We start from the raw sequence: 14,469 nt of genomic DNA on the forward strand, positions 1-14,469 counted from the left end.
CGTTTGCAGCTAATGTTGCAGGGGAATGAAAGGACCAGAGAATTAAACTTGAATTCTTAGTATATTTATTTTTTTAGACGCACCAGTCTCAGAATACAGTAAGGCACTCACTGAAAACAAAGAAAAGTGACTACGACCAGTGTGTTCAACGTAATGAAAATAATACTGTAAATCAACAACACGCACACATACACACACACCACACCACACAGTTCACACACTTCCCCACTCTCTCTGAAGAGAACATAAAATAAACATAGAAACGTAATAAAATTAACAAAGTAACATTCTACTCATGTATACATGATGAGTAATATGTCACACCCTGATACATTGTGGTTAACACTTTCCTATTCAGTCAAACCAGTGTTTTCTGCCTTCAATGTTCACATTTTTATTATCCCCAGGTTTAACATATTAAAACTTGGCACTTCTTTGGTTTGGAGTTGCATGATGTCCACAAGTACAGTATCTTGATTGATATGTCACAGCATAATTGACAGAATGTGCTTTTGAATTGTCCCGAGTTTGGGCAGACACCATAGGACATTATCTGACTTCACTATGTCAATCATCCTGTCGGTGTAGAGACTGCAGTTGCCCATGCCAACCGGGGGTCAGATCGCCATTGCTCATGTTTGGTCCACTGTCTCTTGCACAGACTTACAAAAAACTAAATATGTCTCTAACTCCACACCTTATAGTTCTAGAACGGGACCAGCGTCAGGGCCAGATTAAGATTACCTGGCGCCTCTCGGCTACAGATGTGTGGGGCCCCTCAGCTTCATTGTGGATTGTGGAATTGCTCCTTGCCCCTGTTCTGATATTGCCTCTGTGCTGCCAATGATTTAAAATACTAATTTGCGGGGAAAACAAAGGATGAAGCTATATAGGCCTATGTAACAGAGTTGAAAATGCTGTTGAGAAATATATAGTTTTTATGAGTTTTGCCATTATTGAGCAGAATATTGTTCGTTGGAGACACCCTGTGGCACTTCGGAGAACTGCAGGTCTGTTGCGTTTTGACCCTCTGGGGTTCCCGTAGCCGAGTCAGAAAAGCGATTCCCTGGCTCGGGTAAGTTTACTATTTAATGTGCTCTGTTTTCAATTATTGTTTCCTCTTCGTAAAATGCAATGTAAACTGTGCACTTGATGTATCTTATTAATGATGTAATTGTGTACACGCTGTGGGGATATGCAGGAAATTTACTAAGTTGTAAAGAAAGTTATTTACATTTTCTATTAACCACGAGGATCTTTTGGGAGATTAGCATCTTCCTACACCTGCAGTAGATGTGTTAGCATAGTGTTCGTTTTGTGGATGAATTATGCAAGTATGCATGAGAATTCACATCATATTTACCTCTACTATGTATCACTGTTATATGGCACTGTATATGCATGTATTCTGGTGGCATGGTACTTTAGAATTCTGAATGTTTGATCGGTTTTCCGAACCGCAATGATTCCATGCCTGAGCATTCTGCTTGCCTCTCTCCCTCTCTGGAACTATGACGTTGCATACGGTTCTTCGTGAAATTAATGTTACTTTTATTTTTATTGTACAGATGCTGCAGTAATGCCCATTCTGATCTGTTAAGGTATGTCTCCAGTGGTGAATTGTATTTTGTTTCATTGCTGTGTTAAAATGTTTGGAGTCAAAAGAAAAGCGATTCCCTGGCTCGGATGCTGCAGTAATGCCCATTCTGATCTGTTAAGGAAATAAACTGCCGTCCAAAGAAAGTCCGCCTCCTGTGCCTGCTTGAGTCCGTTTCACTGGTGCCGTGACCTGTCGATCATCTGGATCAGCCTGACGCCGATCACCGTGGATGCTGCCTGAGTTTCCAGCTCAAGTGTGCGAGATCAAGTTTGGTCAGAGTTGTTTTCATATATCTCATATTACTGTTTTTTTCCCTCTTTGTTCTTTCTATTTTTTTCTTTCCTCTTCTTCTCTTTTGATTTAAACACAACGCAGATATCAGTATGGCAGAGGGAGCGGATCATAGTGATGAGCCAAATATGTTCAATACTCCTGTTTTGCAAATGGGTAGGGGTGGTTTGGGTCTGTGGCAGCGGAGTGTTAGTGGTGTTGTGGGACATGGGTTGGATAGGAAAGAGGTGGGTTTTTCTCCATTAGTAGCTGACAGCGGTAGGGGAACAGGGTTAAGTTGTAACCTGGGTGGTCAGGCCAGTGTAACGGACTCAATAAAGCAGCAGGAGGCGGACCTTCGTTGGACGGCAGTTTATTTCCTTAACACATGAGAATTGGCATTACTGCAGCATCCGAGCCAGGGAATCGTTTTTCTGGCAACATTTTAACAGCAATATAACAAAATACAATTTCCAACTGGAGACATACCTTAACACATGAGAATTGGCATTACTGCAGCATCTGTACAATTAAAATAAAAATGGCATTACATTCATGGATCGTCATCTTTGCAACATTGCAACATCATCGTCCCAGAGTGGGACAGAGGGGCAAGCGGAATCCTCAGGCATGGAACCATTACGTTCGGAAAACCGATCAAACATTCGGAATTCTTAAGCACCCATGCCGTCAGAATACATGCATATACAGTGGAACATAATAGTAATACATAGTAGATGTAATCAGTCACACACACAAGCTCTGATTCTCACACTGCTACGCAGACAGACTCACAAGTCACAGTACATGTAAAATCAGACAAAGAGCCTGAGTTCTTCAGAGGTGCCGCTTCTGACAAGTACCCTGTCCAGGACTGGATTGACATAATGAAAGCTTATCTCAGAAAACAGAGATGTCCTGTGGAAGAGCAGGCTGAAGAGATATTGGGGAAGTTAATGGGCAAAGCAAAAGATGTTGTGAGAGTTGCCCTGCGTAGTGATTCGAGCCTAAACGTGAGACAGAAACCTGAGCTCATCTATGATATGCTCATGCAGTATTTCAGTGACTCTTCATCATGCCTCCCGCTGGCAGACTTTTACTCCACCTTACCTAAACCCGGGGAGAGTCCAGTCGACTATTGGCTGAGAGTGAACAAGGCCGCTGAGCTGGCTGCTGATGGTCTCCGCAGACAAGGCAGAGGTATGGAGAACCAAAGTGAGGAGGTGGCACGCATGTTTGTCAAGCACTGTTCAGACCCCGAGCTCTCCTCAATCTTTAAGTGTAAGCCTATTCAGGAGTGGAATACAAAAGACATCCAGTTGAGAATTGATGACTATCAGAGAGAGCAGCGATCCTCTGGCAAGATACGTAGTGATGCGCAGGTAAAGAGTCACACCGCCACTCTTGTTGACATGCAGCACGATGCAGCATTATACAGTCAGCCCTTGCCTGGTCAGAGTCATGCTCAGTACTCCACCCCCCACAGTCTCTCTCCCCCGCCAGCTGCCGCTGTTGCTAGCCCTACTTATCACATGCCGTGCCCCCCTCCCATCACTGCTCAGAGTCAGATATATCCCCCCAGTCAGACGCACTGCCCACCCATGTGTTCTCCCACATCAGCTGTGTTTCAGAACAGTCAGGCGTCAGAGGATAGTATTCTGAATCGCATGGTGGCCATGATGGAGCAGATGATGAATACAGTACAGAGACGTGGTGGTCCCCCCCGTGGTCGTGGATTCCAAGGTGGCCGTCGTGAGAAGGCCTGCCGTGTCTGCAATGACAGTAAGCACTCAACTGTCACCCACTGCAAGTCAGAAAGACTGTGCTTTAACTGCTTCGCTCCTGGTCATACGAAGGCAGCATGCAACATGCCTGCCCCAGAGCCCCGGCCTGCGGGAAACTAGATGGCCTGTATTCGATGGGAGGCAGTATGGGTCGTAATTCAAACTCCCGCTCTGATGATTACTCTGATGCAGAAAACATTTATGCAGCTTGCAAGCTCTCATGCACTGACTCTAAGAATGTTATCTTTCAGAACACTCAAGTTGTAAATGGCAGCGACAGTCTTTTCTACACTCCTGTGATTGTTAGCAAAACAGTGACGCTGAATGCTATGCTTGACAGTGGCTCCATGGCCTGTACCATCAGCGAAGATGCTGTGACGAGACTTAGAGAAGCAGGGGTGGTAACATCGAAAGACCATTTCAGCACAGATGTCGTACTGATTGGCTGTGGGGGTCGTCGTGTCAAACCTGAGTCAGCTGTGCATGTGCAGATGGAAGTGTATGGCTGCAAAATTGAGGTACCCACTCTTGTTGTACAAGGCCAGCATGATGACTTGATTCTGGGCACTAATGTCATAAAACACATTCTCCAAAAATACAAGAACTGTGATGCCTACTGGAAGGCTGTGTCGGCACCCTGCCCTGCTGGAGACACAGAGTCTGAGCGCTACCTGTCCATGCTAGCGGGTCTGGACCGTTGGAGAGGTGAGGATGTCCCCTACAGAATAGGCACTGTCAGGAGCAACTCAGCTGTGTGCCTGGAGCCTGGCCGTGAGTACCTGCTATGGGGAAGACTACCCAGGTCTACTGCAGTGTCCCCTGGAAGCACAGTTATGACAGAGTTAACGACATGCCGCTCAGCTCCAAGAGGTGTTCTCGTTGCGAGAATGGTCACGTCGCTATGGCAAGACAGATGGGTCCCAATAAAAGTCATCAACACCTCTGACAAGTCCGTCCTGGTCAGACGAAATGCCAAATTGGCTGATGTTTTCCCTTGCATTGCACTGGAGGACATGGACGACACCACCACTGACGTTCCCCTGGCCAGTTGTTCCCTCAGAACTGCCACTGCAAACGTTGAGTGCTCTGCTGACAATAAATTACGATCAGTTGGATTGACTGACATTGACTTAGCCCCCTGTGATGTAACTGAGCAGTGCAAGGACAAGCTGACGGACTTAGTTGTCCGCTATAATGATATCTTCTCACGCCACCATCTCGACTGTGGAGAGGCAACAGGCTTCGTTCATCGCATTCACCTGTCAGATCACCGGCCATTTCGACTCCCATTCAGGCGGGTTCCGCCAAGCCAGTATCAGAAGCTTCGTCAGGTGCTGAATGAAATGGAGGAGAAGGAGATAATCAGGAAATCCACCAGTGAGTACGCATCTCCTCTAGTGCTGGTGTGGAAAAAGAACGGAGATCTCCGTGTCTGCACAGATTTTCGCTGGTTGAACAAGCGCACTTTTAAAGATGCGCACCCCTTGCCTCATCAGGCCGACTGCCTGGGTGCTCTCGGTGGCAATGCACTTTTTAGCACCATGGACCTTACGTCCGGGTTTTACAATATGCCACTTCATGAAGACGACAAGAAATACTCTGCCTTTACCACTCCAATGGGCTTATACGAGTACAATCGCTTACCACAAGGTCTATGCAATAGCCCTGGCAGTTTTATGCGTATGATGACGTGCATTTTTGGAGACCAGAATTATTTAAGCTTGCTTTGCTACTTAGATGACCTGCTGGTCTTTGCCCCTGATGAAGCAAGTGCTCTGGAACGCTTGGAGATGGTGTTCAGCAGGCTGCGTAGTCACAATCTCAAGTTAGCCCCCAAAAAGTGCTTTTTCCTACGAAAATCTGTGAGGTTCCTTGGGCATGTCGTAGATGAGACTGGTGTATCCACTGACCCCAGTAAGATTGAGGGGATCATGAAGATGTCACGTGGGGACCTGATGGAAGCAGATGGAGTGACTCCCTCAGCAAAACGGATCAGATCCTTCCTGGGGATGGTCAATTACTACCAGCACTTCGTGCCAAATTACTCTGCCATTGCCAAGCCCCTCTTCTCTCTCTTGTCTGGTCAGAAGTGCAAAAGAGGCAGGAAAACAACGACAAAAGCCAGAACCCAGAGCAGGAGGTTGAGTGCTGTGGACTGGACTGGTGAAATGGAAGAAGCGTTCCAAAGTTTGAAACAGTCACTGGCCGAATCAGTTGTCCTGGCCCACCCTGATTTCAGTCGCCCCCTTATGCTGTCTGTCGATGCTTCCCTGGATGGCATAGGAGCTGTGCTGTCTCAGATAAAGGAGGGAGAGACCAGGGCGAGACCCATTGCCTTTGCCAGTAAATCACTGTCACAGTCACAGAAGAATTACCCAGCACACCGCTTAGAGTTCCTGGCCATGAAGTGGGCTGTCACTGATAAGTTCAGTCATTGGCTAAAAGGTCACAGGTTCACAGTGTGGACAGATAACAATCCGTTGACTCACATCATGACGAAGCCGAAACTGGACTGCTGTGAGCAACGCTGGGTTGCCAAGTTAGCCGGCTACAACTTTGACATTAAATACGTTCCTGGCCCAAAGAATGTGGTGGCTGATGCCTGTAGCCGTCCGCCTTTCGTGAAGGAGAGAATCAGTTGCAGGCTACTCCAGGAGCCATACAACAGTCTGCTGTCTGAAGTCCAGGGAGTGACATGCGGCTCTGTTCAAGACACCTTCCGCAGCTCCAGTCATGACGATTCACATCAAGGTGTTGGCCAGGTTGACACATCCCCTTTTACAGCCCCTTTGCATGTCCAGACCATGTCCGTTGGCACAGACGAAATGTCTGCCTTTCTGCAGTCGCACAACCAATGGGAGACTGGGGCTAGAACACGTGCTATTGAGGCCCTCCATCATGTGCCGCAACTGATCCCTGATGGGCAAGATTCATTACCTGCTTTCACGGAGGCGGAGCTGCGTGATGCGCAACTTGGGGACAGAACTCTCTCGCGTGTCCTGCACTACGTGGAACGACGTCGCAGACCCTCCAGGAGAGAGCGAGCATATGAATCAACTACAGTCATACGGTATTTAAAGCACTGGGAGAAACTTGTCTTAAGTAATGGAATACTTTACAGACTGTCAAGGGACCAAGTCACAAAGTTCAAGCGTCACCAATATGTTGTCCCAGGCTCTCTTAAAGCTGACGTCCTGAGGGGTGTCCATGAGGATGCTGGTCATCAGGGACAGTTCAGAAGTCTCGGGCTTGCCAGGCAGCGGTTCTTTTGGCTCAGTCTCGATAGGGATGTGAGAGACCATGTCCGCAATTGCAAACGTTGCATTGTCAGCAAGACAGCTGAACCTGTTGACAGGGCCCCCCTGGAAAGCATTACTTCTACCAGGCCACTCCAACTGGTCTGTATCGACTTCTGGTCGGCTGAAGATTCTCACAACAAATCTGTTGACGTTTTGGTCATAACTGACCATTTTACCAGATTAGCCCAAGCTTTTGCCTGCCGAGACCAATCAGCCAAGCAGGTAGCGAAAGTCCTCTGGGAGAAATATTTCTGTGTGTATGGTCTCCCAGAGAGGATCCACAGCGACCAAGGACCAAGCTTTGAGAGCGAGCTGGTCGCGGAGCTTTTACAGCTGTCTGGGGTGCGCAAGTCTCACACCACCCCATACCACCCCATGGGAAATGGCAGTGTGGAACGTTTTAATAGAACTCTTGGCAACATGATCCGCGCCCTTACCCCAGACAACAAAGTCACTTGGCCAAGACGACTTCAGACACTGACATTCATGTACAACAGCACAGTTCATGAGACGACAGGGTATGCCCCTTTTTATTTAATGTTCGGACGTACTCCACGCTTGCCTGTTGATGTGCTGTTTCGTACAGTCTTGAACGATCCTGATGTAGTCAGTTACGACAAGTATGTTGCGTCCCTAGAGAAAGATCTGAAGGACGCCATGTTGATAGCACAGGAACATGCCAAAAAGGAACAACAACGTCACACAGTGCTCTACAACAGACGGGTGAAAGGCCCAACCATTGCTGTAGGTGACCGTGTACTTGTTGCAAACAAGAGAGAAAGAGGGAAGAGAAAGGTGGCGGATCGATGGGAATCAACCATCTACACTGTTGTAAACATAAATAGTGACACTCACACTTACAAAATTCAGGACACGATCACTGGACAGGAGAGGGTCGTCCACCGTAACCTGTTGATGCTGGTGAATTTCCTGCCCGTGGGTGGCACAAGCACTCCTGATTCCTCACCCTCTCCTCAGTTCTCAGATTCACATGGGGCCTCATCTGCTGTAGAGAACAGCTCCTTGCATAGCGAACATGCTGAATATCCTGGCCATGACTCTACTCTGGAACTTCAGGTGCACAGCGACAGTGCGCAGCAGTCGACTGTCCCAGAGCCGACGAACAGTGCGAGAAGAACTGTCGAATGGATTGCTCAGTCGCCCTTCCCGGAGAGCTTGCATGGGAGATCAGAGAGTGAAGGAGTCTCTAGTGACATGGAGTTGAGTGTGGACTGCACAGAAGATCAGTCCGTTGCCCCCATCTATACACCGGCACCTGACACTGGCAACACTGTTGCTACCGGTGACTCAAGAAAAATGTCCATTAATTGTGGCTCAGATGCAGAGACGTTCACGCACACACACAATGACAGGGAGTCAGTAACAACGCACAGGTCCGATGTTAGTCACACACAGAGTGACACAGTAGCTTCAGGTCCGTTGTCTAACAATCCCAGTTTCCCCACACGGCTGAGATCTAGGTTTGGTCGCATTATCAAACCAGTTAACAGACTGATACACACAATGTCACGACAGGCCATTTCTCACACACACCCCTTAGTGCAGACCATTTCTAGGTCCTCTGTAGCTTAGTTTTCCCCACTGTGGATTATGAACTCTATGTCTTATTCCACTTCTTTTTTTGTTTTGTTTTGTAGTGGCCTTGGAGAAACAGAGGGGGTGGGTCTTGTGGGGTGTAGAAGGCACCCTGCTGCCAGTTGATTGGTGGGATTCTTTAATCTTCCTCCATGTCATCCTCCTTGGATACCTTGTGGTTGGCTGCCCTAGTTTTTGGCGACCCTCCTTACGGTGTGTAGATTTCCCTCTGCATGTAGTTTATGGCTGCTGCTCTAATTTGGCAAAATTCAGGGGAGGTGGGTGTAACAGAGTTGAAAATGCTGTTGAGAAATATATAGTTTTTATGAGTTTTGCCATTATTGAGCAGAATATTGTTCGTTGGAGACACCTTGTGGCACTTCGGAGAACTGCAGGTCTGTTGCGTTTTGACCCTCTGGGGTTCCCGTAGCCGAGTCAGAAAAGCGATTCCCTGGCTCGGGTAAGTTTACTATTTAATGTGCTCTGTTTTCAATTATTGTTTCCTCTTCGTAAAATGCAATGTAAACTGTGCACTTGATGTATCTTATTAATGATGTAATTGTGTACACGCTGTGGGGATATGCAGGAAATTTACTAAGTTGTAAAGAAAGTTATTTACATTTTCTATTAACCACGAGGATCTTTTGGGAGATTAGCATCTTCCTACACCTGCAGTAGATGTGTTAGCATAGTGTTCGTTTTGTGGATGAATTATGCAAGTATGCATGAGAATTCACATCATATTTACCTCTACTATGTATCACTGTTATATGGCACTGTATATGCATGTATTCTGGTGGCATGGTACTTTAGAATTCTGAATGTTTGATCGGTTTTCCGAACCGCAATGATTCCATGCCTGAGCATTCTGCTTGCCTCTCTCCCTCTCTGGAACTATGACGTTGCATACGGTTCTTCGTGAAATTAATGTTACTTTTATTTTTATTGTACAGATGCTGCAGTAATGCCCATTCTGATCTGTTAAGGTATGTCTCCAGTGGTGAATTGTATTTTGTTTCATTGCTGTGTTAAAATGTTTGGAGTCAAAAGAAAAGCGATTCCCTGGCTCGGATGCTGCAGTAATGCCCATTCTGATCTGTTAAGGAAATAAACTGCCGTCCAAAGAAAGTCCGCCTCCTGTGCCTGCTTGAGTCCGTTTCACCTATTATAAAATAAACAATGATAGTTGTTTATCAACTGTTTTGCCATTGTGCATGGGCCCTTACTCCATTATGTGTGGCTCTTGTACAGTTGATGGGCCTAAGCAGGTATAGCCTACTAGGCTACCATAGTCTGACTGGGCAAACCACTTTTATGTCATTTCCAGGACATCTTTTTTAACCTACCGTAATGTTTAACACATGAAAGGTCACCAATCATCTAATTCCGTCATTTTTTACTAACAGGTGTTTCACCTCCTTTGGGCTCATTTCCCATGTTAGGTCTTTCCCCCTGTTCAGCATCTGACTCGTTTCCCGCTGCATCGGGTGCATTGTCATTGTCCATCTCTTCTCTCTGCTCAGGGGACTCTGTTGCCACCGTCGGATTATCCTCGATCTGTTGAGGTTGATTTAGATCTCCGGGCACAAGTGCCTCTTCATTGTCATCTTCTCCTCCGCTGTCATCGTCATCCTGGGTCATCTGCTCAGGGTGCCCTGTTGCCTCCGTCGGATTATCCCTGATCTGTTGTTGATGTTGAATTTGATCGCCGTGCACAGGTGCCTCTTTATTGTCATCCTCTCCTTCGCTGTCCTCCTCGCTGTCATCGGCATTCTGGGTCATCTGCTGCGGAGCGGCTACAGGTGGTAAGGGGTGGGGGCTCTGGCTTCCCCATCTCCGGAGTAGGGCTCCAAGGACTATAGGCACCTGTTATGAGTACAGCGCATTACGCACGGGTGGCATTTTAGGTGTGGATGGTGGGTGCATGTCCATACCACTTCTGAGATAAACCTAGGTCGTCCCCACCACTTTTTTCACAAACATAATGCAAAAAACAGCATACCCAGACAATTTGTCATATTAACGTCCCCACCGCTTTCCAATCCAAGCCAGTGCATATTTATTTGGCATTATTACGCATTGCTTTATATGTGTCAATTAAATCACACACGTACACGAACTTGTGTCCATGTGCATATGAATTGTGCATGGGTTTATTCTGCCATGTGAAAGGGTAGGCCCTACTTACCAAAACAATAAACAATATGGTGAGACCGAGCTTTACAAGGTCCTCAGGCGGAGCATGTTTTAAAATCAGCAGGGGTGCCCATAATCCATGCATTTTGTAGCACTTGGCACAAGGATCATCCTTAGAGAAGAAAAGAGATAAACGTTAATAAGCAGTGTTTAGGCCTAGTGCTGGGTGGTTGACTGACCACCAAAGGCCAAAGTTTACAAATGCTTTGCGCGCCTACCTGTCCTGTCATACTTTGCTTTACCGAATCATATCTGAGCATGTCCGTGTAGTCAACCCACTCATCGTCTTTTCCCGTTGAAAAAGACACAAATTGAAAGACAGTTACAACTAGCAGTGGTAGTGTATTCTTAGCCATTGTTTTAGGTGCAACGGGAACCAAAACGAAACAGAAAGTGTCAAATCTCGTGGGCGGTCCAATGCCACTCCGGCGACAGTTGCGCTATTAAAAGCGATTGGCTGGCAAACACTGGTCACGTTCGTGGCGGCGCATGCAGAAGCAGTGGAGTAGCCTATGCGTACTCCATCATTTCAATGCATTCTGTAAAATTTTCAAACTAACCAGAATGCCAGAGAGGAAGCGTCGTAATAACGCACTGCGCGTGCGCTTTGTGCAGACAGCTTCTGCATGCGCCGTCACGAATATTCCCACAGAGATAGTTTGGTCCAAGTCCAGGTGCTAAACACTGAATTGAAGACAGCATTATCAAACGTAGGCTATGTGATATCTAAAATATGTGTCATAGCCTATCATGTGCAATTTATATGTATTGTCTATTTTGTAGCTATACATGTTTAATTAGTAGCCTGGGCCTACCCTACATCCAGGGCTGCTGACAGCTTTGGCTGGGCCCAAGCTTTGTCAAAAAATATTTTTTTTGGCCACCGTTGTTCAGCAGAACTGTTGCAGAAGTGATGCTTCGGGGTACATTTCAATATAGCCTACTTCCTCGTGCTGTGTCCTCGAGCATCTTGCCTCAAGTCTCAATGGCATCAAGGAGGACATCAAGCTATATACGTAGGATGTAGGAGAGAGGACAGGGGAGGGAGGCAAGATGCTGCCGAAGCCAGGCAGTGCACGTGGTGCCTGATTCTTCCATCCTCCCTTGATTCCTTCCGCCTCTGTGTCCCACACAGGAGGAGGAATGAGAACACAGGAACCGAGGAATTGAGGGTGTTTAGGGCAGAGGAATTATAACCATGTATTGGACACCCAGTCTGTCTCAATGTAGCAGGGTCTAAGAGCTATAATAAAATACTGTTCCATCTTTACTTAACTTATCTTTACTTTTATATTTCAGGACATTGAACATTAATGAACATATACATACATACAGGTACATGCTGTATGTAAATGTGGCATATTATAGCCAAAAGGCTCATTTCCATCTGTTGTCCAAAATAGGCAGGCTAGATGTTTACAAGCAAAGAGATTAAAATAACATAATAATCCATTATTCCATCCAAATTTACTGACTTGTTCCGTTTGTTGTGTCCAGCAACAAACCAACGGGACCAAAAACATAACCTCCTCGGGGGTGGTAATAATTAATTAGTATAAGTACATAAAATCAACCACGTTTGACAGCTGCATTATGTATTATGACCTACTTTCTACAGGTTAGCAAACTGAACGATGATGTGCAGCCTGACTTACCAGGGGATCTTGGCAAAAGCCAGATAAAGACCCTCATGTTTAAGTACTGGAGTACTAAACACAAATCTAAACCCAGAATGAGGGACAACTGAGGTTCAGATGTGATGTCATTGTAACAAGATCATAACTATTCCTGATGAGACTTACTTACTGTATGACTTGGACCTTTGCCCTTTTGTGTCGTGTCTAACACAAAAGTAGGCCCCTACCAACTTTCACCAGCAGATGGCCTCCTTCCTCTTCACTGCACTGTAATACCAGGCCACCCGGGTTTGCAGTAGACCACCTCTCCAACGCCTCTCAGTCAAATCATTGCCATAGCTGCTAGCAGGACGCCATATAATATGATCGCAAGACCACCACCAACATCTACCTCAACACGCTACACGACAGTATACGTAGATGCTGTGAACGGAATTGAATTATGCAATGGACTTTCCTGGTTGGACTGGTCTGTTCCATGGTAATTAATTCAAGTTGTACTGAACACCTCGACAAAGGCAAATTATTTACAAATTATTGGCACACCTGGCTAGTGGTTAATTTATCTGTAGGCCTACACACTTTCTTTTCTGACCTTTGCTGGAAAACCTCACCTACTTTTCTCTGAACCTCAGAAGTGAAAATCATGATCACCTTCAGTGAGGCCCAACGCTGTGAGAGTAGATCACAGAGACATGTACCTGTAGGATACATGGGTCTCTATGAGGGCAGATCTCTTCACAGGTCTCTGAGGAGGATTTTCTTAGTGTCCCCTTGGTGCTCATCACCCTCAGTGCTTGACACTTAAGTGTCATCTTCAAAAATTAACAAATTACCATTCAATGACGATGTTAATATGCAACTGGTTTGCTATAATTTCTAAAAAAAAAAAAGAAAAAAGAAAAATAAGTAGATGTTCGAGGTTTTGTTTCTTTAGAATTGTATTTATTAAAAAAAACAATATCAAGTTACAGTTTTGTATTTCTTAGAAATATTAACATAAATATCACTCACATGAGATACGGTATACCACCTTGTATTGCAATATATACTGTATATATGCATATACATTTTCTTTACCGCCCAAAATGGGTTCACAATTACATTTAAAAATAAAATAAAATAAAATAAAGCTTCTTTGAGCTACAGAACACATCGCATGGATGTAGAGAGGGCAGTTCTGGAGAACTTCACAGGTCGTAAGCAGGTTAGGCTGCTGATTTTCCATTTCTGCGAAAAGAGGAAATATTATGTTTTAGTCATGGAATAGCTAACTTTAAGACGACATTGTCATTGGTTATGTATTGATTATTCAATAAGTCTATGCAATGGTGTATAATGCCAGTGTGAAAAATTGCTTACTTGAATGTCTTCATGGCGTCCTGCACCCATTTTTCAGCTCGATCGGCACAGAAGACTTTGCCACTAACCATTGTGAACCTGGAGAAAAAGGGGGAGGATATGTCAGCTGTAGCCTACACCATCAAAAATGCTGTTAAAGTTTCAAACGTAGAGTAAAAGGTCATCGTAGTAAAAACCCTCTCATGTCATTATGCAGTTACTAAGCATGAATGCTCTACACACTGATCAATACGACTCCTATATTGCTTGCTATGGTGAGCAGATATACTGCAGTTCAGTTCCCCTGCTGTCAGTGTCACAGTAAAACTGCTGTTTACATTGGTCAGGTAATGAAAGCACTTCCTTCAAATCACAGTAGCTACAGTATGCAGGCCACACCTCAGACAATGGGGAAGTATGTGACACCTGTAATCCCCAGCAGGACTAGTGCCAGAGCTCTGCTATTGCTCCCATAACAAGACAGTGATGTCAACTCACTTGACTGCATCAAGGCGGCACCTTCCAGGGCGATCCACAGTGTAAGAGACGATCTTCTCCACAGGTAGAGGATGCTGGAAATATTGTGAGCAGCATGCCGTAGTAGGAGGTTTAGCTGGTTCTGCAACACATAAATTATCACATTAGAATGCATTCATTTCATTTGCCATGTCGCATATTTCAGAGTTGTAAACATATCAGACGAGATAGATGGTGTTGAGGTTTAGTCTACACACTCAGCAGGCTGA

General features: G+C 45.6%; 1 protein-coding gene and 1 long non-coding RNA gene across 2 annotated transcripts; both read right to left on the reverse strand.

The window, feature by feature from the left end:
• Positions 1–48: 48 nt before the first annotated feature.
• Positions 49–11,154, reverse strand: LOC134466274 (uncharacterized). The gene is made up of 4 exons (XM_063220176.1): positions 10,964–11,154; positions 10,738–10,857; positions 9,712–10,415; positions 49–895 (listed from the first exon to the last, which is right to left on the reverse strand). The coding sequence occupies exons 1-3, from the start codon at positions 11,099–11,101 to the stop codon at positions 9,939–9,941; spliced, it is 735 nt and encodes a 244-aa protein (XP_063076246.1). The 5' UTR covers positions 11,102–11,154; the 3' UTR covers positions 49–895; positions 9,712–9,938.
• Positions 11,155–13,359: 2,205 nt separating this feature from the next.
• LOC134466275 (uncharacterized) lies at positions 13,360–14,469 on the reverse strand. The gene is made up of 3 exons (XR_010038253.1): positions 14,222–14,469; positions 13,745–13,822; positions 13,360–13,612 (listed from the first exon to the last, which is right to left on the reverse strand). It is a non-coding gene; the product is annotated as an uncharacterized LOC134466275 (long non-coding RNA).

This window comes from Engraulis encrasicolus, chromosome 16 (genome assembly GCF_034702125.1).
Source record: "Engraulis encrasicolus isolate BLACKSEA-1 chromosome 16, IST_EnEncr_1.0, whole genome shotgun sequence".
Taxonomy (NCBI): domain Eukaryota; kingdom Metazoa; phylum Chordata; class Actinopteri; order Clupeiformes; family Engraulidae; genus Engraulis; species Engraulis encrasicolus.

Coding starts and splice junctions, on each gene's coding strand:
- LOC134466274 (XM_063220176.1), bottom strand. CDS start 11,101: ATGGCTAAGAATACACTACCACTGCTAGTTGTAACTGTCTTTCAATTT. Junction 10,858..10,963: donor AGCAAAGTATGACAGGACAG/GTAGGCGCGCAA, acceptor TTCTTCTCTAAG/GATGATCCTTGTGCCAAGTG. Junction 10,416..10,737: donor CCATATTGTTTATTGTTTTG/GTAAGTAGGGCC, acceptor TACTCATAACAG/GTGCCTATAGTCCTTGGAGC.